At 35.2% G+C, this 27,990-nt stretch overlaps 1 protein-coding gene and 1 long non-coding RNA gene across 2 annotated transcripts in view; one reads left to right on the top strand and one right to left on the bottom strand.

Annotated features, from left to right (window-relative positions):
- col22a1 (collagen, type XXII, alpha 1) overlaps nucleotides 1-27,990 on the bottom strand; it is a 90,996-nt gene that overhangs the window by 48,631 nt on the left and 14,375 nt on the right. The window contains exons 4-18 of the mRNA XM_088601840.1: nucleotides 27,913-27,990; nucleotides 20,446-20,557; nucleotides 18,954-19,077; nucleotides 18,085-18,360; nucleotides 17,338-17,418; nucleotides 16,484-16,597; nucleotides 15,672-15,716; nucleotides 14,169-14,231; nucleotides 13,715-13,753; nucleotides 8,290-8,343; nucleotides 7,772-7,825; nucleotides 6,334-6,387; nucleotides 5,636-5,689; nucleotides 4,195-4,239; nucleotides 1,362-1,415 (exon numbers count right to left, since the gene is read on the bottom strand). Of these exons, the coding sequence (XP_088457966.1) occupies nucleotides 1,362-1,415; nucleotides 4,195-4,239; nucleotides 5,636-5,689; nucleotides 6,334-6,387; nucleotides 7,772-7,825; nucleotides 8,290-8,343; nucleotides 13,715-13,753; nucleotides 14,169-14,231; nucleotides 15,672-15,716; nucleotides 16,484-16,597; nucleotides 17,338-17,418; nucleotides 18,085-18,360; nucleotides 18,954-19,077; nucleotides 20,446-20,557; nucleotides 27,913-27,990 (1,247 nt within the window). The remainder of the gene's footprint in view (nucleotides 1-1,361; nucleotides 1,416-4,194; nucleotides 4,240-5,635; nucleotides 5,690-6,333; nucleotides 6,388-7,771; nucleotides 7,826-8,289; nucleotides 8,344-13,714; nucleotides 13,754-14,168; nucleotides 14,232-15,671; nucleotides 15,717-16,483; nucleotides 16,598-17,337; nucleotides 17,419-18,084; nucleotides 18,361-18,953; nucleotides 19,078-20,445; nucleotides 20,558-27,912) is intronic.
- On the top strand, nucleotides 15-27,981 carry LOC148651493 (uncharacterized). The gene is made up of 3 exons (XR_015925759.1): nucleotides 15-163; nucleotides 15,474-15,515; nucleotides 27,724-27,981. It is a non-coding gene; the product is annotated as an uncharacterized LOC148651493 (long non-coding RNA).

Raw genomic sequence — 27,990 nt, 5'->3', positions numbered from 1 at the left:
TGGTCCTTGTCAAATGCACGGCAGTGCTTCCTTTTTTTGATAACAGCTTTAAGCTGTGCAAATAAAATAAGACTGAGATGGTAACACCTGATCACTTAACTCTGGACCATTAGATTTTCACCTCAAAGTAGAAGCTTCAATCATAAACCTTCCAGACTGCAAGGTAGGCTTATTTTTTTCATACTAGATATGGGCAGAAAGGTTGTGAGATTCTGTATATTCCCAGCTGAATATTTTATTTACTGTAATCCATCAACAGTAGGTTTAAAGGTTTGATATGTAGAAAGACTTTCTTTATGAATCAAGTAAAGGGTTCATTTTGTAAATGTCTACATACAGTACAGAGGTATTGTATAGTAACAGTAACTACAGCAGCTACCCTCCAAATGTTTTGGAGTAGTAATATCAAAACTGCTATTTTTGCTTTACAATCAAGTAATAACATCAATATGAATGATATTATTAGATTAGATATTATTTGATTATATTAGAACAAAAATGTACTTTAATTTTAACCAAGTTATTCTAAGTAATTTAATGGTAAATATTGTATATATTTTTTTTGTAAATTTCAGTATGTAAAAGTCCAAATTTGACTGCATATCCCTTTGAGGCATTTACTTCCTAAGTGTGTTCATGGCCTTTGTGCTCACCAAAACCTTGTGTATTCATTTAAGATGCTCAGCCATGCCTTTGCTGCTGTAGCCACTTTGAGTTCTTGCCTGTTTTTTGGGTGTGTTGATCTTTAGTTTCCTAAAGTTTCCTGGGCCTGTAAAATGAAACTGGAATGGAATGAACTCTTCCAATTTGATTTTCCACCTTTTTCACCTGATGAGAGAAAGGCTGCTTCGGCTGCATGTTTTGGGTTCATGTCACGCTACGTGAAGTGTCTCCCGGTAAAGTACGGACGCATTTGGCCCAATGTGTTAAGATAAAATACTTTTGTAAACTTCAGAATTCATTCTGCTGCTGCCATCAGCAGTTACGTTATTATATGACAGATGAGTGAGCCAGCTCCAAGAGATGTCAACGTCTGCCCAGGCCATCAGATTACCTCCACCATGTTTCAGAATTAGCTTGGAAGTGCAAAGATGAACCAGGGCATTTGTGATATCATGTCTTATAGACAGATGTGACCAAGACAAACCTTCACTAAAACTGGACAAAGGACATTATTATAATATAAATAAAAGGACATTAATAAAAAGTTAACTTTTTTACCTATGCTTAAAGTACTGTAAGTAAGTAGTCATACTGTATTATTATACCCTGCTAACAAGCAACAGTATATACAGCACACAGTACACTTATACTGTAAACCTTACAAATATGTACAGTATTTGAAATCTAGTCAAACTTACATCTTTACCAGGGGCACCAGGTTTGCCAGGAAATCCATCAATGCCACGTTCTCCCTGAAATTGAAAATAAAATACTGTTGCTGTGTTGCTTACCTATTTCTGGCTTAAAAAAATATTCTAACACATGGATGTTCTTTCAGCTCTAAAAAAAGAGAACATTGAATCTTTCAAATTATGTGCAAATTGCTTGTTTGGCTGTTCATCAAAATGTAGGTTGAAACTGGAAATGTTTTGATGTATTGCGATAATTAAATTAATATTAACATCAATATAGTAATATGCGCACATTCAGTTGTTTAGTTTACAATTAGAGGCTGTATGATATTTTGATGTTTTTGCATTACTCTGACATTTGTAGATTTGACTTGATTTTTCCTAAACTGCTTTCACTTCTGAAAGAAAAAATAAATTTTGTGAGGCTGTGATTTTTTCCTATTAACAATCCAATATTTTAAGTTAAAAGATACTATATTATTAGATAAAACAGTTGGTACATGGATTTATGGGATATAAACCTGCTCTGAGTTGGCTCTTCATAGTTAGTCATAGTTAAAATATCTAGAAATTACTGGGGCTAACCATGCTGGAAAATCTAAAGAACAGGCAGAGACATGATCCAGTTTGTTTTGTGAACAGCAGTACAGTACAGTACATGCACATGGATACTGTAGAGGACACATTTGCCTCATTTGAAAAACAAATGATCACGATGGTGTTTATTGTTACCATTTAGTGTAGAGAATAATTAAGTGCTTCTGCTGAGATTCTCCCTGTGATATACAACACCACGCTTTTCAGTTTCTCCCTTTCTTGTTCAATAACAGCCCCTTTCCTGCATAGCTATCCCACACAGATATTCTCTTCACCCCCTACAGTTCCTCTAACCTCTTCCCCAGGCCTGCTGTGCTGACAGGGCAAAATAGAGGTGGCTTCATGTATTCACAGAAATGATAATTATTTTAACATAACAGAAAACACAACGCAACAATCCCTAGTATTTCTAGGTTTACAAAAGAAGAGATTTAATTAATAGATTAAAGATTATTTCCTAAAATGAAAAATGTGTCTGGAAAATGCTTTTTTTCTGTCAGAATGTTTGAATGATAAAAACCCATTCGTTCTGACTACAGTTAAACCTTAAATACACATGCTGTTAATCAATTAAAATTATTTCACCCTATTTTCTCTTTTTATTTTCACTATATCCATACAAGTTGTACTACTTTATACAGTAATTTGTATGCAAGGACAATGTCCCTTCAATTTAATAAGCACTTGCAAGAACAACGAACAAGTCCAACATTTAAAAAAAATGTTTTTAATAGCAAAATTATGAGGTGATGATTAAATTACATAAGATAAATTAATTCCACACCAAATAAAGGTCACTTTTGACTGTGGAATGTGTCAAACCAGTAAAGAAGGCACCTACAGTATGTGTCTGTTTTTTTATTCTTCTTTTCAACACGGAAATAATCACTATAAGACCCTAAAAGCATAAAGAGTTTGCTTGGATTCTTGCACTGGTGTAAAGATGTGTCCCCCAAGCATTAAAAACTATTGTACATAAATTAAAACACCAACTTAGAACTCTTCATTACTGGTATTATGAAAACCTTCATATAGTAGGTATTGATCTCCCTTATGGAATGTATAATGGGATTCATTAATTCAACTAACTAAAGTGATTAATAAGCAATGTTTCTAACAGAATGTGTTTGTGCATATCTTGTCCAGATTTCACTAAAATCTCAGTACACACAAAAGGATTGTCAGCTAATTCGTTGGAGAAGGCAGGCGTCTCTGTGATAAATATAAATCTTATATAAACATATGTCTCTGACAGAGCACTGGTATTACAATATTAAAATCTATTTGATATAAAAGCTAGATTATTCCATGTCCCCGCAACCAACAAATACAAAAATGGTTTTGACTTCTCTAATTTCATTCTAAAATGGAGGCGTTGCTTAATTTTAAGGAGGTATTGCACTTTACATACAGTAGTTGAAAAGGGTACACATATTTTATCTCTATAATTGGTGTTTTCATGAAGATTAAGAGTAAAAATAAAGGCCTTGTTATCTCTTGATTCTCTAACTGTACTTTAGCTTTTGATATCACAGGTGGATGTTACTGGACATACAGTACTGTAACAATACAAACCATGATCCCCAATACAAATCCATGAGCCCCAAAATACTTTTTTTTATTAAAGATGATTTATCTGTTAAGTTTCCCTGCTAACTGTTCTGTCTGATTAAGAGGCCAATAAGATCACAAGAATACTACACTGGGCCTAATTTATACTGAGTTTTACCTAATCCAAGATATTAAATCTGAACAAACCTACAGTAATCTAGATTGATAAAATTATTTAAAATAAAAGAATACCCTTTTAGTTTGGCACACAAAAAAAAAAAGCCAAACAAGTGAAACAAAACATTATGTGTTATCCTGTCACGTTTACTGAACTGTTGAAGTGACTGATTGCCAACATGAAACAAACCCCAATGTACGGTAGACACCAGCTATCATATACTGTACTGTATATACACTGAAGGACATCTGTGAGTTACTGTACTGTGAGTGCCTCAAGAGCATGACAGTCTTGTGTGATTTACATAGACATCTATATTTATTTTAGGAAAAGCTGTTATATTAAGTGTGTTTTTGGTTTTATTCCTGTATTTTAAAGCTTAAATAATGAAACGTTACAAGCCACCAATACCTCTTCCTTAACTCCTGAGAGGCCCATCTTCTCACATGGCAAATAATGCTTTGTAATAATGCTAAAATCTGCTTTTAAGATTTAATCTTGCAAGAATCTTACCTTCTCACCATCACTTCCCTTATCTCCTTTACCGCCTTTCTCTCCCTGTGGAAACATGTAAGGTCAATGTACTGTTCACCCCAGTGTTTAATCTGCAGTTAAAATACAAGATGGACATTTACCAAATATCAAAGTTTACATATGAGATGAGGCCATTCTGGTCATCTTACCCACTTAAAACGTGTTTCGGACACCAGGAATAAAATCAAGGCCTCCTGTGTGAACATCAGGAATTCTAACTAGCCACTGGACCATAAGAAAAGGGCTTGATCCTTGAAGCCAGTTTGTTGTCTTTTTGTTCCTTATTTCAGTCAATGTCTGTTTTGTTCCAATGTCTCCACAGCCTCACCTCATCTAGCATTCACTGTGCTTTCTGATCTGGCACGAGAGGTCAAGCAACTAAAAATAAAGTATTAAAGCTAGTTGTTTATATGGATTGCCACTCCCTTTGTTAGGAACACATGGTACACATCACAAACCAAATGAACTAGATAGGCTGAATGGCTTCCCCTTGTGTGTAGTATTCTTTGTTAACAGGAAAGTATCTGGTAGAAGAAATGTACCATTTAATTTGGAAACCTACATAAATATTTTTAAAACAAGTACAATGTAAACAACATCTCCAAAGATGTCTCATTCAGTGTGCTGTAAGTTTACTTTTTTGTTTTTCTTTTTGTTAAAAGTTAGTTTAAAATAAACTTTAAACTAAACTTTCACTGTTGAAGCACGACAAAGAAAACTAATAACAAAAACACCAGAGAGCTATACCCTTCGCTTTCAGTGCAGACCTACTTTGTATAACCTAGCATGTTGGAAGTCAAGTTATTAACCTGATGTTTTATGCATAGGGACTGGAAATCTGCTCTATATTTCACTGACTGAAGACTAAACATGACCTCAAGCCATTTCTGCAGATGTAAGACTCTGTGTTATTGGGAAGAGGAAAACCAGGTGTTAAAAATATGGAAATTGGTGAAAAAAACTCTTTTTTACAAGAGTGGTATGGTGAAGCAGAAGTTAATTTTACTGCCTTGCAACGTTATGGCCCTGTTTTCAATTTCTTGGGTGCTGTCTCTATGGATCTGTTTGTATGTTCTCCCTATTTTTACAAGGGTTTTCCCCAGGTACTCCAGTTTCCTCCCATAGCCCAAAGACATACTGGTACAGTAGGTTAATTGGCTTCTAGGAAAACTGTCCCTGAAGTGTGTGAGTGTGTGCTTGTTTGTGTCTGTGTTTGCCCTGTGATAGACTGGCGTCCCACCCAGGGAGTATCCTGCCTTTGACCCGTTGCTTGCAGGGATGAGTTTCATCTGCTCCACAAACTTATATTGATTAAAGAGGTGAGAATATAGAGGGATGGATGGAAAAGCTTTGCACATGTACAGTATATGTAATCATTTCTGTGGAATGAACGGGTCTCACTCAAGAAAACAATACTTACAGGTACTCCTCTGGCTCCAGGAGACCCTGGAGAGCCAATTTCACCTTTCGATCCCTGTGTAAAATTAAAGAGAAAAGGCTTGAAATACGTGAGGTAACTAATAAATGTTAATTCAGAAATATCAAGTTACAAGTCAGTTACAGGCATATAATTCCCAAAGTTATAAAATAAGACAAACTATCAGTTTTTATTATTGTAAAACACTTTATAATTACAGTACATATATATTGACTTTTTGAAAATTCTGCAGTTGCTTCAGCTGCCTGTCTCTGTTATGTGGCATATTTGTACCTAGTTCAAGTAGGTACTGTAGGCGCATCAGCATGGGTAGGCTGCAAAGGAACAAGTAAAGGTTTATTTCATGCTGAAAAGAGAAGAAAAGAAACACAACGTTTCAGCTGTGGAGCCTTCTTTGGGTTTGACGAGGGCTCACACCCTAAAACGACTCCGCAGCTGAAACATTGTGTCTCCTTTCTTCTCTTTTCAGCATGGAATAAATATTTGTGCCTATCCTAGTACAAAAATGCACAGAAAGTTTGTAAATCTTTGTATGATCTGGGCATTTATACACATACTGTACACTGCAGTGTCAAACTCTATAGTTTAAGATGTTTTGAAAGAAATGTTTTGTGCTTGTACAAACTTTACCATTAAATAGCAATCACTAATTGATATTACTGTACTTGTGTAACTTTTACCTTTGGTCCCAGAGGTCCAGGTAAACCAGTCTCACCAGGCTCTCCTGGATCTCCCTGGTAAAAAAGAGATATACAGTACAGTATGAAGAAATGGCTTTGAAACATGCTTAATGTTAGAAGTATGTACAGTAGATGATAATAGCCTAATAAGTTAGGAGCATGTACCACTACAGTATGTCAGCTGTTGTTTAGTGACTGGGGTGGGTCGATTTTAATTGTAACAGAATATTTTACACTTTACAGGTTGAGCTGAGAGTTTCTTTGATTATATTTCCTCTTGCAGTCACTCAGTCATGGGCTCTATTGGTTGAATAAACAATGCCTTTCTCTTTATAATGATTTTTGATCTTATAATGCCACATACTGTAAATTTTAAATAACTTTGTCCTATTACTTTGATTTCACAGCATATGATATGGTAATATACTGTACAATCATGCCTTGGACTAAGAGACGCTTCACATTTTGATTTTTAACAATTTGCAGAGAGCTATTAGACTTTATGCTCAAATTAAAAAAGTAATACATTTTGCTAAGGAGTGAAGAAACACATGACCAGGTCATGTAAAACTGTTATACTGTACATGGATGACAGACCGTTACAGCTTTAAAATACTCAACACTCTCCTGTATAATATAAAGCAATGCATTATACAGTAGATGTGTACATAATGTGTATACAGTATGCACTGTACTGTATTAACTGTATATAACGTACTGTATATATAACACATATGCAGTATATAAAATAATAGTTCCTAAGGATGTCCCAGAAGACAATGTGAAGCAGCTCTTGAATCTTGTTTATTTAAATAGCTCCTGTGTTTTCCCACTTGTCATAGTGCCATTGGAGTTCTGCGCAGTTACATGCAATTTTCCCTTCTTGAAAAACAAAATCTCTCGGTATGCTGTTCGCTGGGAAGAGGTAAAAGGCATTTTTCAATACTCTGGAAGCCCACTGACAATTTGTTTTGTCTGGGCGAGACAGAGTTCTTGTTTCTCAAACTTGGCCTTAAGAAATCTCTTCAGACACTTTTCCTCTGGAAAAATTTGCTTGGATAAATAATCTCTCCGAGAACAGAGCATAACAAAAAACATACAAAGTAAGATAGTTTTGTGAAGCGAGAAAATAAGAAAGGAAGAAGCCCCCCTTTTGCTGCTGTAATAATTGTCTGAGATAATTATATTTGTTAACTTGGAAATTATGCAAAAGATGTTTTTCAATGTTTGCTTAATAAATAAAAATGTCATTTTCCTAAAGCTGTTGAACAGCTTTTGGGGAAAAAACATCCCTTAAGTAATTTAGAATCAAAGCTTTATAAAAATGGAGAGAATGGACTACTGAATTTTAAACACATACTGCATGTGGGAAATAAGAATCTAAAATTCAGCAAATGCTCAGGAGGCTAAAAGGAAATATTAAGTTTAATTTACTTACCCTTTCTCCTTTATTCCCTGGTTTCCCAGCAAGACCTGCAGGTCCATGTGTACCCTAAATTTACAATTTGTATTACTGATATTTTAAATAATAATAACTTTGCAGGCAATTGCAAAGAACACTAAAGTCTCAGTGGAAATACTGTATACATCTCGTTAAGAGCTGTTACACATCATCACAAGCTGTCATTAACTTAATATTTTGGTCAGGGGATTTTACTTTGTCATTTGTTATTTTAAAACATAAAAGTAAAAGATTGAAGATATTGGTGGAGGTTCATTGGTTAATTAAATAATTAATGGAATGAATTCAAACAATAATCAGGATAATATTTTTTGCAAGTCTTTATATTTAAATCTATCCTTCCTAAATAAGAAAGTATGCTTTGTAAAATGTTTTTATCCTTTTTATCTGTAGTTGTGATTGTATCAGGATAATTCAATTCTCATATTGCCCACTTTTGAATGTAAATGCTGGCAGGCAGTATTAAACTGGATTAAAATCATATTATTTCTTACCTTGTCCCCCTTTTCTCCTCTTAATCCAGTTTCCCCTTGCTCACCTTCCTCGCCCTGAGTGGAGATGTTCAAGTTTTTTAGAAGATATTAAATATCAAGAGTAAAGTACAAATAAAATTTAATTTGCATGAGAATTAATATGTATGAACCACAGTTTACAGTATGTGGAGAGATATATTTAGATGTGTAAGAATTGCTACTTTATGCTTTAAAAATCATTCTGTATCTGAAACTCCAAATATTCTGTTTCCTGTGAGATTTACACTAGGAAACTTGTATGTCTTGTTCCTTCCTTACTAAAAGTGAGGGTTTAAAAATTATTCTGCAACAATAAAAGCATTAAATATCATCTTATTTCCCTGAAGTTTTTCTTTTTAGTTTTAAGTGTGACCCTTGGGGGACAAAAGTGGGTGAGTGATCAAAATTGTGGATTAGCATTTGAACAAGACAAATATTGTATCTCGTTGTTTCAAACCTGAAACAATTTTCAAAAACCAAATTTTAATATTAGGCTGGATCTGCTGGACCATCCAAGATATTTAATTTCATTGAAGTCAGTTAGTTGTTCTTAAAGATCATGCAGAGTCTAGGAACATTAAAGAAAGATATTTTCTCTGTATTTTTCAGCAGAAAGAAACAAAAGGGAACAAAGACTGCTTTGCCTGTCGAGCCTACTTCAGGTGTGAGGGGCAGAAAGAAAAGATTCAGGAATATAAAGTACAAGGATTTGTGAGAATGGGCACAGCAGGTGAGGAGGTGTCCAAAAGAACAGTAATCTGTGGAAGAATTGTGAAAAGCTGAAATCAGCAAATTAATGGAAAGGTTCTAAAGAATAGCTTATCATTGACAGCTGATTGAAGATGTAATCCAAGTTATGTTGTTTTCTTTTTATTAAAGAAGAATAATTACAGTACAAGGGACTTATTACTATATTTACATTCTAAATTATTACATATTATAAAAACGCAAACGTTACAGTTTAAGTGAGACCAACAGTGGGTGGTTGCTCTAGAAATATAAACAGACAATTTTAGAGGAAACTGTATGCACACAAGTGTTGCAGTATCAGTTTTGTTTTTCGTTGCAGCTTTCATGCAAAGACACACCTCTGTCAGAAGGTTCCACAGTTGGATAGACTGCAGGTTACAGCACAGGTAGTCCCAGGTGAGTGAGACTGTTACAGTAACCGGCCCAAGTGTGCCAGCTCATGCTTGGACAACTAGCTTAATCCCACCCAATGGATCTGATTGCAACTGGCACATGGGCTGAACAAATGGGTTTGTCTGGATGGATTTAGCCCATGTTCTATATGTTTGAGACCACTACACTACTAAGCCCAGGATATAAACCAGCTGTCTTAATCAAAGAGCTTGAAGTAAATGAAATATATATATATATTTAAACTTGATGTACATATTATTGGTTTTTTGCAAACACATGAACCTCACAATAAAATATTTTCATCAAAACTGAAGTCCTAGCAAGTGCTTATGAACTGCCACACAGAATTCCATGTGTGGGCTTAGTTGAGAAACTCTTTGCATGACTTATGATCAGTCCATGTACTACAAAGCAGAATATTCCACATGCCACACAGACCAATACTTGATGAAATACGACCAATGAAATAGAAATAATAAAGTGTTGAAACTACTATACTTCCAGCATCTTGCAAAACTTCATAAATTAAAACCAACTTTTAAATCGCAATCCTACTGTTCTCTATAACAAGAAAAATAAAATACATTTCATGAGATGAGCCCATAAATGTTTTTCCCACTGTCAGTGCTTGAAAATGACTTGCTTTGAGTGTGATATCCTGCTAAAATACTAGTGTTAATTCTGTTTACATCCCTAAGATGTAATTTAATTGTTTACACAGATCAAGACTACCTCTGGAATTCAAGTACCCATACCCATTATCCTTCCTTACTTAAAACTTGACCTTCAATGTAAATATGTACTGTATGTATATTGTTGTACCTGTCTTTTCTTTTTCTTCTTCTGTCTTCTGTCTGTACACCAACACTGCTGCTGTGAAACAACTTGCCCCCCCCACTCCTCAGGGATAATGAATACTCTCTCTCTCATACTTTGTAAAATATTTAAGTGATTTTTTTTCACTTTTGTTGTTTTTTTAACTACTTTTTTATGATATGATACAGCACATAATTACTCTTACAGGTTCAATGTGGGCTTTTGTAATGTCCATGGCTTTATGTACTTTACAGTATATTTGTAAACTAAAAAGGTCCATTATTTTTCCTGTTTCAAAAGCTTGAGCTGACTGTTTTCTATCCAGTTATTACCATAAAAAAAAACCCAAAAGAAAACAATCCATTATACGGTAGGTGCCTGATGGTTCCAATTAAAGTAGATGCAATGGAAACCTATTGCTTTCAACTCATTTCTTTACAGTACCATTCTTACTGTAAATCAGACCTTTGAAAGAATTCTGATTTTAAACATACAAATGTATGTATCTTATTCATACTGTTTCTGTGATGTTTCCCAAAACTCAGTACCATTTAAAAATCAATGCAAAAAATAAAGAGTAGCCTGCAGATAGTTATGACTAGTTACTTCCATATAATACCATTGAACATAGTTTTCTTAATTCTCTATTGTAATATGTATATTGTAATATTCTTAAGGGAATAAGGGACAGTTGTATAAACACATCTATCGTCAAAAGACATACAATATTACTGTTACGACCCCAAGTATCTAGGGGTAAAGGGGTGTAACATTTAGGATAATTCTTTTGGAAGCAGGTGGGTTTTGGTGAGGGACTAGGAGGCGTGATAACAAGGGTAAGGAACTAGAGTGGTGCCAAAGGAAAGAAAATAACAAACAAAATGGAGCTGGCTAGGACAGTGAGGGAAAGCTAATCTGACTACAAAAGAAAACCCAAAACACACGGTCTTCGGCGTCTTCAACACCCTAGCTAACCTGCACTGACTACCCGAAACCATACAAGACAAATGGCACTCACCCGTACTAAACTAGTGTACTAATACAAAATCAACTAAGTGTGTAAAGTGTACCCCAACAACCTAAACTAACCTTATATACAAAAGTTCACACAAAAACACAAGTGAACCAAGAATACAAATAAGGGAAAACAAGAGTAATCAACAGGAGCAGGGTCCAAAAGAACACAAAAGTTGAACATGTAACACTGGGGCAAGGTAATGGCAAAACAAGAATGAACACACAAACAAATGAAAGTACAAAGAAACTAACAGAAAACCAACAAAACAACAAAGCCGAAGCTATACGAAAATACACACACACAAAGCAAAAAAAAACCCAACAAATGAAGCCGAAGCAATAACCAGAAGCGAATCGATAACCAAAACCAAACAGGACCGAAGTCAAACGAAAGGCCTCTCCTTGCTGAAAACCTCCACGTTATATAATGAATAAAATGTGTTCTGATTGGCTGAGAGCTAATTGATGATGACGTCATACTGAAACTGTGGTGTAATGGTGGGCCAATGGGGAAGGGAGAACAATCAAGGGTCAGCAGTGTGGACATAGAAAAAACACACACAGAACACACACTGGGATGTAACAATTACACTTAGCATTTAATATTGGTATTCAGGTAATACTAGTAGTACCGATAGTAATGTACCTTACAGTATGTTATGTGATTGGGGAAGTTATTACATCTTTGTACTCATAATTCCACAACTTCATCTGTTTACCCTTTGGAAATCTTGAGCACTGTAATGTATATCCCTGGCTGTGTTGTCAAATGAGTATAAAATACTGCCCCAGAGATTTAATTAAATATACTGCACTTGGTGGCCTTTTTAGAATAAGCCAGACTGCTGGGTGCTTAGGATTAGCTTAAAGTATAGAGTTCACTAGAAGTGGACACAAAAAATAAATAATTGAAAAGCAAAACCAAAATAAGAAAAGTAATAAAAATCATTTTGACCACTTACAGTTTCATGGTGACACAAACATTCACTGAATAAAATCACCAAAAACCTTGGCCTATGAACTGTCTTCCTTTCTCCCGCACAAGTAGGAGTTGCACAATAATTAAACATTATGCTCTGATTTTTTAGATGTAATCTAAACCTTGACCACATTCTAGTATTTAAAGAGTGTTTTTGTTGTAATGTTCCCATTCCACATCAGCAATCCAAATAACTTCTGCACTCCCAGTTCTCTATCCAGAAAAAAAAACATGACTTCCTGTATGTGAGCTCAAAAAGGAAATCTGATCTTTAGATTAACTGTAAATTCTTAAAGCAGATGATAAACTACTGATGATTAATGGTATCATTGTGAATAATAGTGTACAAAAGTTGATGGTCTTGAAATAACACAAGGGAATATCATATTAGTTAGCGCAGAAATTACAGTATCTGAAAATTTATTTTTTTCTTCTGATAACTTCAGAAAGTTGTTTATGTACAGTTCTTCATCAGTATGTTGTCATTTCCTATTTTGCCTTGAGCTTATTTGGAAGTGTAGCAATGTATTACCTTACAACATAAAACTGAAAGCTATATACATTTTCCATGCATGATGTTTTGGAAAAAAACAACTATAGCATTAATATAAAAGGAAGAAAATGAAAACCAGTAGACACATTTATGCAAACATAAATGCGTGTACTGCCTACACTTTCATCATAACAGCTAGGTTCAAACCAAATTCTTTCTACTTATGAATGAATGTGGAATGGAGTAAACATTATTTAAGGCATTGTTTGTGTTGAAATGAAATTGGTTCATTTCAAAAGGAGAAATTATATGTTTGGGCACCCAGCCGGTACTTTCCTGGCAGAAAAGAATCTCTTTTAAAATATACAGTAGGTGTGGCTGTGTGGGAAGAATATTTAGTATTACAGATCTTTCTGTGGTCTCTGGGGCTATCATTTTGGTACTGTTATCTTAGTCTTTGCATTTTCAACGGAAAAAAAAATCAGTAGTTTATTGCCTCATGACAAAAAACACAAATGTTCTGCATTCATGCAAAATCCAGTTGGGAGAAAAATAATAAAAACACAAAGCTTACTACTGAAATACTGTTCTCAAATTTGATTTGAAAAATCAGAATGCAACAAAAAAACATATGCAGTAGTCTCCTCAAAACATCAACGTCCAAAACAAATTAAGTTATGAAACTCAAACATGAATTATTTTTAAATATTTTTTTTTTAAGTGTAGAATTTAAGCCAGCATTTAATTCTACACCAGCTGTGCAGTAAAATGCAAGTTTTACTGTATGTGGGAATGTACTATCAATATGTGTTAATATTTAATTTGTTTTGGACATAACAGGGTTTTCAAGTTATGACAAAGCTTCAGGTTTCATATTATTTAATAATAATATTTGTATTGGGACATGGTCAAATAGTAGTTTTTAGAACAGAACCTGCATTTATAAAAAAAAAACTTACCTTTTCACCTTTTTCACCTTTGACAAGAATCCCTCTACCCTGAAATTAATAATATACAGTATAAGTATTATTTGAGAAAAATACAGAAATTATATGTTAATAAGATATTGGTGTACTTTGAAAAGTAGCCATGCAAACTTTAGTAATATTTTAATGATATTTAACAATTTGCATAAATGTAATAAGTGGTCAAAATCATCTAAAATTCTGATTTTATTCATACAAGAAACGGTGATTTTAAACATAAATAGTATTTTTTTAAAGAAAAAATCTGAGTTTTTCTGAGTATGAGATGGTCATTGTGAAACAGTCATACTACTGTTACTATATGGATTTTTCTTTACACTAAAACTTAATTCTCATTCAGAGGTGCTATAGCATTTCAAAGGTTTTTTTTTTGTCTTGTTTTGCTAATTTCCTCTTCAATTGGTTTGCAAACAATTACAGTACGTACAGGCTCTCCTTTTTCTCCTTTAAGGCCAGCTGGTCCAATTGCACCCTGACTACCAGGTTCCCCCTGTGAAATGCAAATGGATGTTTATTGAGTTGACTACAGGTGCAGCAATGCCATTTGAAAGCAATGTAAATTATACAGTAAAAACTCATTACAAAAAAGAGCCTTATTAATTTTCTTCGGGTGTTCTATTTTCTGACAGTGCTGTATTTTAGCATAATAAAAGCAGTGATACATTTGCATTTTATAATAAGTGTTAGAAATTAAATTGGAATGAATACAAGAACGCTCTCAGCTGAAAAAAAGAGGAAGTAAAATGACATTTGTAAAAAGTAAGGTGAGATTAGCTTGTTGTCACAGGGCCCTTTCTATTTTTGTTGTCTGCTTGGGCCCAGGGTAAATAAAAAACTCTAGACAGAGTAGAGAACAAATTAAGGTATAGCAGAAGTTTTATTTTTCTTTCCTTTAACACAAGGAGAGGAAATAGTCCATCCATCTCTTAGTTCTGCTGTAGAACTGACTACAGTAGATGCCCTTAAGGTGGGATGGGGGGTGGGTGTGGAGTCTGCCTTCTGTCTTGGAAGCTGGTAGCATTGTTGCCTCTCAGCACAGGGAACCTGAGTTCAGTTCTGGACCTGGGGTGGTCTCCTCCCACAGTCCAAAGACATACTGGAAGGTTGAACTGCGATGGTGTGAGTGTGTGTTTGTTTGTGCCCAGTCTAGGGTGTATCCTGCCTGAGATAGGCTACAGCTCCACCACGACCCTGAATTGGATGAAGTGTTAAAAAAGATGGAAATGAGTCTTAGGGTGGCTCTGTGGCTCTGTGGCTAAGGATCTGTGGCTGTGACGGGAAGGTTGCCGGTTCAAATCCTGCAGCTGGCAGAGGAATCCTACTCCATTGGGCCCCTGAGCAAGGCCCTTAACCCCAACTGCTCCAGGGATGCTGTACAAAGGCTGACCCTGTGCTCTGACCCCAAGCTTCTCTACCTGTCTGTCTCTCATGGAGAGCAAGCTGGGGTATGCGAAAAGATGAATTCCTAATGCAAGAAATTGTATAGGGCTAATAAAGCAACATTATTATTATGGACAAGTGATTAAACACCAGTATGTAAAAGAATAGGGAGACCAGTTCCCCTCCAGACCACAAGAGGGTACTGTGGCAGCAGGCCTGTGGCTGTTTGGTTACTGCTTCCCAGACAATATATTTGACGCTGACCTTGACTGTGGTTTTGTCTATATTGTTGGTGAGATAAATATTATACTTAAATATTCACCCAGATGTTTACAATTATTTATTTTTTCAGGGGACTGCTGCTGACTTAATCTTGCTAAACATGGTTCCACAGGTTAATTATTTTATTATCTTATTAAATCACTTCTTTCTACAGTGGCCTATAGGGAAAGGTTACATGCAGGAAATACTGTTTACATACTGTATATTAAATATACAAATATCACATTTTGCCCCTTAATTACTAATAGGAAAGAGTGGGAAAAATTACCCTTTCTCCTTTTGAACCTTCAGTTCCAGGTGGGCCAACCTCTCCCTGCAGAAAGCAAAACAAATATAATAAGAAGCAAATCATGGTGCCAGAAAATCTTTTTTATAAGTTTACAACAAGGGTGAATGTCCCAGAAAGGAATTTAATTCTGCAGGCCTCATTTTGTCTATACAGTCCTGTCTGTGCCATATAGAGTGTTCATGAGTGTAAGCAAAGATCTGATTCATAAAAACAGAAAGCAATTACATTTTTTGTTAAATCTATATTTCTCTACATACTTGAATTTTCTCAGTTTTAAGGGATCATTTGTCAATACAGTATTACTAACTGGCTAACCAAGTCCATTGGGTATAATGTATCAATGAAAGGTTGTATTTACATTACAAGCACTTAATGTAATTCCATTATGAATTATGAAATTATGGAAATATGTCAATTATTCTTTGTGCATTAAAAAACAGAACTGCAGTTTACAGTTCCACCCTTAGTATCTGAAGCATTCTATAATATACTAATGCAAAACACTTTGGATTAGGTGTATGAAACAAGAGAAATTAGATATAGGGTGTTTCAATTTCCAGTATCTTAAGCATTCTGTAATATACTAATGCAAAACACTTTGGGTTAGTTGTATAAAACAAGAGAAATTAGATATTGGGTGTTTCAGTTTCCAGGAAAAATTCATTCACTATGTCAGACATACTTAATTAGCCTCAAATGAGTGATGTATTGGTTTATGCACTTAAGCTTCTGTAACCCAAATCAATATGTAACAATGGGCAAGAGATGGAGTTCCTTCTAAGGGTTCTTACTTTTTCACCAGCCGGACAGGTACAGTTCACTGATTGGTGACCACTGTGCTGCTCTCCGCTTCTCTGTGTTGTGACATCAATGACTGGGGCCTCTGTCACAACAGTGACTTGGCACTGAAAATGACAAACCATAGCTAATAGTCAGCTTTTAGGCTTTTTTATTTCAATTAAGACAGGATGGAAAACAATACACAGTATATTTAGGTGCATATTAGTGTATAAAAACAGTGCACTCAATGTGTAGAAAGTTACAGTAGATTTTCTGTTATTTGTTGTCTCAGATAGAAGTGGCAGAGAGAACCTACAGTAACAGTATAGTCTGCTTCATGCTACTACCTCCATACATTCCTGCAACTGTTTAGAGATCACAGTTTTGGACAGGCCAGCCTTGGTGAAACTCTCACTACCATTGTGGAGTGAAATTAATTGTACACATCTGTGTGGATATTCCCATAGGTAGAACGTTGCACTGTTTCACTAGTCATGTGATGTCACCAGTTGAACACCTGGGAAAACCAAAGCCAAAACCAACATTGTCCACAAATTGAACAGGAATTCATTTAGGCACACCTTAAAATAAATGATATGTTGCAGCATAATCTGTACAGCTCTTAATGGGTTTCACACATTTTACTGAAATCTTCAGTAAGTCTGTGATCACTTAGAAAAGTCAAAACTGATTAATACGGTATGTAGTCCTTCATTAATTTCTCATAAGGAATAAAGTTAATTGCAAAGAGTCTGATATATTCAAACAACTTCACTACTCTAAAACACATGTTTTGCTATGGGAATGTGGAGAAAATTGTTTATGTGAGATTTTGCACCACAGAGAGCACAACTGCTGAACTTACAGGACCAGATGGGATGTCACAACAGGTCTCCAACTCTGCATGCTTCGAGTCACAATAGATCACCATTCTCTGAAGGTCAAACTGGTGGAGAAATGTATATTTCCAGATGGTTAAAAGGAACATCTCAAAGGAAATAAATACTACTCTTATGGTACTTATTCTTCATGTGTATCTTGAGCATGTACTGTATAGAACATATCACGCCCTGGAGTGAGCAATGTGAAGTAACTAGTAAAGCTATAAATTAACTAACCAAGTCTAACCTACATGTGTCTTGAAGGGAACCAGACCATCCAGGAAAACCCCATGTAAGCAACGGAAGAACATTCAAACTCTACACAGAGAGCCAGCCTTATCACCAAACAACCATGCTGACCTCTTATTAATACTGATCAATTCATTCACTGCATTACTTATACTTGAGTCTGCCCTGACTAAATATTAAAACGCATAATAAAAATGTAAAGAAATTCACAAGATTTAATCTAGATTAATTAAATATTAAGATAGACCACTTTTTTTTTACATTTTCCCAATTGCATAAATCAAACACACATAGTTTGATACACTGTGCCATTTCCCCCTACTGTCCTGTCTCCTTAATACAACAATGAATTGTATCTATTTTTCTAGTAGTAAAATAAACTTGATAGGTCACAGCTTATTGTATCCTAAATTAAGAATAAGCAAAATATAAGATTCAGTGCTCATGTTTACTGAATATGGACCAAAAATGCTGTTACTCACATCAATGGGCACACTGTCATAGAGCCTCTTGCCAATGACAGTTTTCCCTCGGATGTCAATGTCTTCCCTGTCATCGATGGGCAGAGTTTCTATGAGTTTGCAATCCAGATAGAGGGACACTGATCTGGCTTGAACACTTAGGGCTATCTTGTGCCAGTTGCGGTCAAACAAGTTATTAACTTCATGGTTCTTAAAGACGGCTCTCACTGCATCCTTTGTTAGTCCAACGGCATTGTATTCAACTGCTTTGTTCTCTCCATCTAATCTAATGGACACCTAACAGTGGTGAAAAAAACAACAAAGGGAAATTAAATCTTTGTCATAAAACTTCAAAAAATCATGTATGTACTGTACCTGTATGTTGTATGGTAGTACTTTGATGAACCTTCTATTTAATGTACCAGTCAGAACACAAACGCTACAGACTAATTTCAGGAATAGATTCTTTCTTTAGCTTTTAAAGAAAGTAGTTCTTCAGTCTTTCAGAATTGTAATTTTATCTTTTGAAGGGAGAGTAAAGTATTACATGCTGTAGAATGGCACAGGCATTGCACAGGTTTACTGACTTCTGTGAAGACGTAACAGCAGGTACAGCATGAGTTACACAAAAAAATGACTCTGAGTTACAATTTTCTCTCATAAAGTGGTTGAGTCTGTGAGACTACTTTCAATGATATTTCTTATTCTTCTTCGCAATGAAGGTAAGTGAGAAGGGACCATAACTTAATTTAACATACAAAGTATGGGATTACTGCAGTTAGCCTTTGTGAAATCCTTAAATAAATTCCTTGGTACTCAAGTAACACGTAACTGGAGAAATTTTGTTTCATCGTGTTCTGTCAATTTATATGCCAAATGATCTAACGAACCTGTGGTATCCCATACTTGTCAAAAATTTGCCATAGGTACCAATCTTCTCGTCTGGAGGTTTTTCTGAACTTGAATGTGGTCACAAAAGCATATTCATCTGGAAGACCTTGAGGAAATACATCTCTATTACAAGAAAAAAGATTGTTATTTTATAAAAATGATCGTGGTCTACAGACAAAAAATTAGTTTCATGAGCAATCAAGATATCCCTTTCACAGTATATACTGTACATAATAAAGGTGCAGTACAGTATATTTTATTAAATATACAGTAACAATCTGACCATATGTTTTCAAGAATACTGTAAGTCTTATATAGCTTTATAAATGACCAAAAGTGTATTATTTAGCATGACTTATTCTATGTTTTTTCCTATAAAAAATTAAAAATGCATGATAAGCCATCAAAGTTTAATTTTTCTTTTATTTGACCTTCTTGTATGTATGTTATTTGTTTTTCATTTTTCACTCCTACCTGCTGATATGAGGGCATTTTCAATGGCTAAGGCACCTACCTTTCACAGATGGGTTTGAATACACAAAGCTTTGTATGAACACTGTCAGTTTTGGAATAAACCAATAGGAATGAGCTTGGAACTATCCTTGGCAACATGAAGTATCAATTTAATTATGACTAGTCCTGTAAAAAAGTTATCAAACACTGACAACCACTGCACAACTTGAAATACAGACTAAAATTTATTCCAAACCCATAGAGGTTTATGAGTCGCATATCAGGTCAAGGAAATGGGTGTGGGTGTAGTGCCTTCAGAAGAATGAATGTTCAGCTTGAGTAATGGTCTGGTTATCCATACTTTCACATTGGCTGACAATGCCAGCTGCACTGAAGACTTAATTAGGGGAGACAAAAATGTGAAGCCAGCTATACTAGCAAACAAATTCAAAATTTTCTTGGGTAAGGTGCATAGTATGGTGAAAGTACTGTACCTTTCATCAATACAAATGCAATTTACTTTGTTTTGTAAAAAGGAACAAATGCAATATTTTTAAGTACCATTGTAAAAATACCACCAAAGGTTTTGTATGAACGTCTTCAGGTAATATCAGAGTATATACAGTATTGTTTGAAAAGTGAAGGTCAAGTCATGAAATGAAAGCCTCTACCTCTTCTTGCCTTAATGTACTATCAACTTGATATATCAGAACAGTTAGGCTCTGATGTATTGCTATCCATGCAATTTAACATGAGGTTAAGTACTGTAGGTAAGCATTCCCCCTTCCTACTATAGGCGTGAAAGCAACACAGAAATGTGATAAGCACTTTCAAAACCATTGACGCAACCCATGGGTGCTGCTAAATCAAGATAAAATATGTGAAAACAGACTGATTCTAATCTTCATAGGACAATCAAGTGTCAGTGAAGGGATTCATGTAAGTGCTGGCAAACAGAGTATAACAAACATTTTTTAGCAGGTTACTAGCAAAGGTATTTACTTACAGATGTACAGTTTGTAAAACTAATTCACTTACTCAGTCTGCTGGACAATAGGCATGGTTCCAAGTCGTACGTAGGCACTTTGACTAATATCATCTTTCATCCCAAAAATGTCTTTCACATTAAAATATTCCATAAGATCAAAACCTGTCAGGGGGAAAACACATATGAGATAGTTTTGTTGGACATATATATATATATATCAAAGAGAAAGAGAAAAAAAATACATAATTAGCTGTATTAGCTGTTAAATGTTATAATGCAGTACTGTACATGCATTATGTACTTTTAGATTTTCTGAAGTTCAGTTAATTCCCACTAGGTGGAGATACAAGTGTGAAAAGAGTGCCAAAAAGAAACAAGATACCACTTGTCATAGCACATAATCAAGATGAACATTTGTCCTTTATGCTTATGCTTCTTTATGTTACTTAAAAATTTGACTTATTTTGTATTTCAAGTTCTAAATTATTTTATGAAATTATTTTTCCCTGGAAACAATCAACGCAATGTGGTATTTTCAAGAAAATTCCCTGTTTCATGCAGTCTTCCTTTCGAAAAAGATCTTACGGGGAAAGACAGCGGGGGAAGTAGATTCATAACAAAATGCTGTAGTGAGGTCCTCCAGGACTCATTTCAGACGGAAAAAAATCAAACAACCCCTGCGAGTCCTAGAAACCTGCATGAGGTTTTTATACTGGATGTCCTGTAGGATATTAATACGCCATGAGCACATAAAATACATACTGTATTAAAATCAAACTGATTCCAACACAAATCTTCCTCTGCTATACTGAACATGTTGGCCCATCATAACTTTTTTAATCAAGTCTGCCTTCCAGAAACAAACAAAAGTGCAATACCCTCTACCGCAAAAAAAGGCAGTCAATACTGGTGTCTTTTAAATCAGCATTTATTTTATGGTAGGTTTCCTCACAGAGAGAACTTACAGCTTTGTATTTACTGGTATAAGCATTAGAATTCTAATTCTATCTCTGAGATAGACACCTTTATCATATTAGGGGAATCCAGTTCTCAGTTTATGTTCCTTAAAGGTTTCTATACTGTAGTTATAGCCTGGCTTTGTGCCTTGAACTAAAAATTGGCTTCCCATCCAGAGCATACTGTAGTTCCACCCTGAGCTCTATGATAGGTTTTAGGTTGCCAAGACCCATGCAAGGTATACTGTAAGCAGATTTCTGATAATGAATGGATGCGTGAACTTTGGAAATTGGTAAACTTAATGCTTAAATAACCAGGCTCATATGATGTGATGGCAGGAAGCAGACATTTACGGCACATATAGTACAACCGTATTTGTCATACAGAAAATTAGGTTGCTTGGATAAATAAAGACATAAATCATACTATATGGGACTCACACCTGGGGCATGAACCCGGATCTCCGGCGTAACGCAACCAGCCGCATGAGCTAAAGGCGACCTCCCCCAGCCTAGGCAGCTGAGGTTCCTGCTACGTGTAGAGAGGGCGGTGACGTCACCGTGTCTGAACTAGCTCTGCTACACCTGCATCATGGGTAAAGTTCTGGTGTGGAGAAAAAGTCTGGGCTTGAAACCACACCTGATTGGACAGTGTGTGTGGAAAGGGCAGGGAAGTCAAAGCTGCTGCTGAATGGGGGCCCATTTGTTTTCACATTTCTAGAAATTAAAGTGGACTTTGTGTTACCAGTTCACTTTTTTATTATTCTGTTATCTAAATCAAGTTAACGTACTGTATATTCTCATTTACATTCTCATCAGTTTAAGATCCATTTTTACAGCATGGCAATTACTGGGGAAATTTGAGCTAAGGACCCTCCTGCTCACTGTATAATAGAAGCATCCACCCTGAATTTGAACCCACAGCTCTCCAGAGCCCTAACCAAAACTCCACACTGTTGCCTCCTGCTTTGTGTTTTTAAAACCCAAAGCCTGTTAAAAATGTAGCAGTGCTATTTAAGTTATCCTAAAATATCTGATCCACACATTAGTGTCACTGTGGCTCAAACTGAAACTATATTGAGGCTGCAAATAAATGCAAGATTAGAGTATAGAAGGTATTTGGCTTGATATTTGCCACAGGCTTTTAGATTTGCCAACCCGCAAGGTGGTTAACTTTGACCACACCCATTTCCTGCTTAAAAATAAACATACAAGTAACTATAGCAATATGACAAATAAAGCTGAGATTGAATTTTAATAATCTGAAAGAAATATACAAACAGGGAATAATCCCATTGTTAGTCTGTAGTTCTTTGGTGAGTTTATACACAAGTTAAATTGCAATGACTTTAGTAAATTAATTTAGTCCCCTCATGACTTATTGCCTTTGCAATCTAGAACAGTGAATCTCAGACCTGGACCTGGGTTCTTGATTGTGGAGAAATTTATTTCAAATGTCCTATTATGTGTTGTTACAATATATTTTCTTTCAGCTCTTAAAAAGTTTTATGGGATTTGTAATTGGTATAAAACCCCTGCCAGTTCAGAACTCCCTGATGTGTTAGCTGAAATGTCACCAAATGATTTTAAGAAGCAGAAAAAAAACAATCTTTCTGGGAATGTGTGATACTCATTGCTAGTCATTGCCACCTGGGTCTATTAATCATAAACTGGTTGCCTAAATAAGGTCTAAAATAGGTTGCCTGTTAAGAGTTTTTAATCTCAAATGAGAAAGAAAATGATAAGTTAGAGGAGAAACTGGAAAGTGTTGTTTTTGGAAACACAGTAATATAGCTAGGGTTATTTTGAAACCAAGGACTGTGTACAGTAAAAAGTGCTGTAGAATCCACAAAGCTTGTCAGTTACAGGTACCATGTAGCACCACTGTTTAAGGGCCCAGTTAAAATAAAAACTAGCAGACACAGCAATCCCTCAGGTAAAAAGTCATTCCCCTAGTGGGACTTATGTAATGTACTCATTTTGATGGAGTAAATCCATAGTTTTAATACTAAACTAAGTTGAAGAAATGTTTAAAACTCCAATCTGCTGTGCAATCCAACTATTCCTAAATTTAATAAGGAATACATACTGTATATTGTATATGAATTCTAGCTTATGCAGGATATGACTTATCGAGTGTGACTTCTAACATAGAAAAATGCTTTAGTACAGGTATTATTCCTCCTCGCAGACGAATTAATGGAGAGATGGGGTGAGGGGGAGAGAGTGAAAACATAAACAGTAGGCAAAGAAGAAACATTCAGCAGAAATGTCTGAAGCTGTAAGCCTGCACCAGCCATCTCTATCTCATTGTGATCAGAAAATGCTTCTTAAGATGAAGAACCATTTAAAAAGAAACTTACTGCTTTGACAGAATTGAGTTTTATTGAAGGGTTTTTAATGTAGGCCAACTTAAACACAATAATAGCTGCTTAAAAGGGGACAGGCTGCAGGCTCCAGCTGTTCTTAAATGAACTTTTCATGGGTACTGGGCTACTACATACAGTATCCTCAAAAATCATTTTTAAAAATCTTTAGCTGCTATTTTTCCACGTACTGTAGAACCTACAGTATCTTCATTCATATCAGACAGACAAGTCAGAGCACTTTAATTTAGTACTTCAAGCTCTATTCCTCTATTAGCCCTATGACTGTCTTTATTCTTATTCCCTTTGCTATTTTCAGTCTGTGCCATGATATTGGTTTATTCTCTCTGGGGCAGCACAGCATCTGCAGTTGCCATTAGATAATCCCACTGTCTTCCAACCAAACCCTAGATTATCTACAGACAATAATTCTCTTAAAACTGACATAAGTGATAAGATCCTAACCCTCTTGTAACATATTTCAAAGAGTGCCCATCAAAAATAAAATCATAATCAATCACTATAAAGACATTTTTTATGGGTGTTTAATTTCAAAATGAGATTACTTTCATGCATTTACTAACCTTACTGATATAGATATCGGAACTATTAAGACCTAATGCAATTGTTTGTTATTATATTTAATTCAATATGTAATCCTTGTGTCCTTATAGCTTCTACATACAGTAAACATTTAATTTAGTACACAGATTGGGAGAATCATTAATCTATTGGCTGTTCCTTGTGATTGAGGATGATTGTTTCTAATGAACCTGAAGTTGACTACTAAGGCCAATACAGTTATCAGACACTCTCTGTCAAATTGAGCAGGTGTTGTCTAATGAGATATCTGGTCGTGTGCTTCAGATTGTGGTCATGATGAGATCTTTTCAGTGTTATTGTTTCCTTGTTCTGACATCTTTTGGTCTAAAAATTTGGGACTTCTATCCAGCTGTGGATGATCATACAATAGTACAATAATTAGTACACAACTGTGGATTAACTCAGGAAGTTAATTGCAATTGACCCTGAGTACCTTAAGCTGTATGTGTGGTTTGAACCAAAAGTATTACTAAAAAAATAGCAAGGAAATTACAAATACAGTACCATCGATGGTTAAAGACTCTGATTTTTTCAGTGCGTTTTAAAGTAGTGTTAGCGAAAACAAGTCCATCAAAACTATTTTAATTTTTATTGTAAAACTATGGTCATCATCTGCCACAAGCCTCGTTCCAGCACTGAAATATATATTTTTTAAATGTTACATGCTCTTATTTATGCAGCAACATTAAATGAGCATTTTTTTCATACGAGTGTCACATATTTGACAAACTGTTGTTACAGTATGTGATAAACCGATTTTGAAATCTGAACTAAGACTTTTTAAAGCAGCTGTTGTACAGTAAGACAGTCATTCAAAGCAGCATTTTATATCAAAGCAGCCTGTTATCTGTCATTGAGTTAATTAATTGTGAATTAATCAATTTAATTGTGATTTATTAATTAAGGAACTAAGACACAGAATATGTCCACATTGTTTTTCATGTCTGTCACAGAATGGTATTCTCTATGGAGCACTGCAGATACACAGTAGATGCTACATTGAGGTCTGGGATGAACCAAGTAAAAACTTGTAATTTGGATTGGCAATGCAAAACATGTAATCAGCTCTAAAAGCTATTTTGAACTCGTATTGAAACTCCAGGCTTGAATGGTTTAACTACAGAAAAGTGAAAGAATTAACTGGGAAATGAAACCAAAGAGCCTGCAAGTTCTTTTGATCCCGTAAGCTGGTGACATCTGTACACAGCCTACTGGGATAACTTTGATTAAATACTCTCAGAGGAGCGTTCAAGCATAAAAGTCATTGCCTTCTTTCTATCCAAAGCATTTTCATGGTATTGATAGCCAGGATCATAGGTGTCTTCTTCAAGAGCCTTAACACACCACTTCATCTTAAAGTCTTCAGCAACCGATGACCTCTGAAAAGTGGTTAAGCTAATTAATTCAGTTAAGCTAATAATTACTTAAATTAAGCAGTTTACTGTAGTTGTAATTGAAAAATGAAGATCTGATGGTCTGGAGTTGAATGCCACATGTACACTGGAGTTCTTACTAATATCTGAAGTGGGACTGAAGTGAAAGCCATTTTATGAAACTTTGTACTATTCTGTTACTTTTGTTTTACATATAATCCACGTGGATTGTTTTTTTTCTCCTTGCAGACCAGAAACATCTTTTATTTAATACTGCAGAGCTGCCTTAGGCCAGATAGATACTTCTTGTGCTGCTCCATGGAATACTAAAGTAATTATTTTTTTCAGATTTGGCAAGGTCTTCTGAGTTCTGGTACTGAATACACTAACTGAATTAATTTGTAATAAAGGAAAAGCACTTGTCCTTGAATAAGATACTGTACATTTTACTGTACTAAGAACCCTTATTCTTATGCAGAAAAAAAGTATTTTACAATGAAAACATTAGGTTCAGATATTACAGAAAAATGGTTTTATTGACTGATTTCTCACGTAACATTACCATGTTCAATATAAAGTGCCATTAGTAAGTCTGGGCACTCTTTTTCAAAATTTGATATTACTTTTCAGATTGTTTGAATATTTGTTCTTAACATGGATGTTGTGTGTTACAATGTGTAAATAAAAGTTAAATTAATTCTCATTTAATGTGTGATGTCAGACAATGTGTTACTTTGCAAAGGGTGTGTAGACTATACAGGCACTGTAGATGCCCCAAGAGACCACTGTTAACTGATTGTAAATGGGAATTCTCCAGAGGTAAAGCTTTATTGTTGAACATTTCTAAAGAACAAAGAGTTTATGGTCAACTAGAACTTCTCTAACTGACCATGCAAGATTGACACCACTCTTTTGGAACTTTATGGGTTTGTTAACCTCTGGTATATGGTGTGCATTTAGAATCTTATTGAACAAAAGAAACATTGGAAAAGATAGGAATTTGCAAAGGCAATCTTTGATAGACCTACTGTAAATGAGGACTTAGCCAATGTTATGACAAAACCAGAGTCTATCTTCTTTAATGACAGATACCACTTCTTACGGCACAGTTTCTTTCAAAACCAGTGCTTTAGCTGGTTTTTAGTTTTTCCATTTCCCATCCTTATCCAGCTACACTTAAGGTTTGAACAGCATTAGACTCTAATGCTCCTAAACCTGATCTCATCTGCTACATTCCTTTTACCTGTAAAACACGTCAATGAGTGCTTTTTCAATTTAAATTTAAGACATTTATTTTAATTACAACAAAAGCTTTAATATAAGGGCAATCTGTGACTATAAGTTTGCTGAAGGTTAATGTAACTGCACTGTGACATGCTGACACATCTAGGGTGTAGTCCTGCCTTGTGTCCTGTGCTTCCAGGATAGGCTCTGGATTCCCATGACTCTTACCAGTAATAAGCAGCTTTATGGTGACAGATGGATAAATGTTAACATTAACAGTAATGTAAGACTACACAATATGGAAACTCCAGCGTCATTCTGCCGTTTTTCAAAGCAAGAAAATAGTTCAACATCCGAACACTTATTAGTGGTTTCACAGGCCCTAATTGTCTGAAAGCCTTCGTTAACCAATGTAATTTAGGTCAGCATGCCTTGAGCTATTTCTAATCAGGGTCCCCCAAACCATCCTTGAGAATTTTAACCACATTTATAGTGACAATATTGTAGTAGCCAAATAAAGATAAATTAGATCCTCCTTCAGTTGGTTTCTTCTAATTGTTCTTTTCCGCAGCAATTTTTGGATGTTTTTCCCCCTGATATTATTGTTCGTTGTCTAAGGATGAGAATGACAAATTTAAACTAAATCATAAATTCCAACTCATATACAGTACTTGATGCTTGCTCTATCATAACAAAAGTAACCATCAAGCACTATGCATTTATAATTTACTGGTGTGATGTGTTATTTGGAAAAGGCAAAAATAAATTCAGATTTTCTGTTAATATCCATTTCTTTTTTTTTTTAGATGGAGTGACTAATTGCAAGAAAATAAGAAAAGTCACAAACAAGAATAGGCTATTGAAGTCATCTTGCTTGTTTGGCTGCTAGCATTATATTTGATCCGGGAGTATCCAGGTCTTTATTTTCTTTTGTATTCTCAGAATTTTAGCATATTCCTTATTACCTGGAGTAATCTAAAAACCATTGTCCTTACCTGGAATTTCATCCATGTCTTTGCCACTGATAGACTTAAACCTGTCGCCCTCAATGTGAACATTTGGACAGAGCACAT

This window comes from Lepisosteus platostomus, chromosome 12, assembly GCF_059453375.1.
Source record: "Lepisosteus platostomus isolate fLepPlt1 chromosome 12, fLepPlt1.hap1, whole genome shotgun sequence".
NCBI lineage: Eukaryota > Metazoa > Chordata > Actinopteri > Semionotiformes > Lepisosteidae > Lepisosteus > Lepisosteus platostomus.
This window is presented reverse-complemented; position numbering and strand designations above follow the sequence as displayed.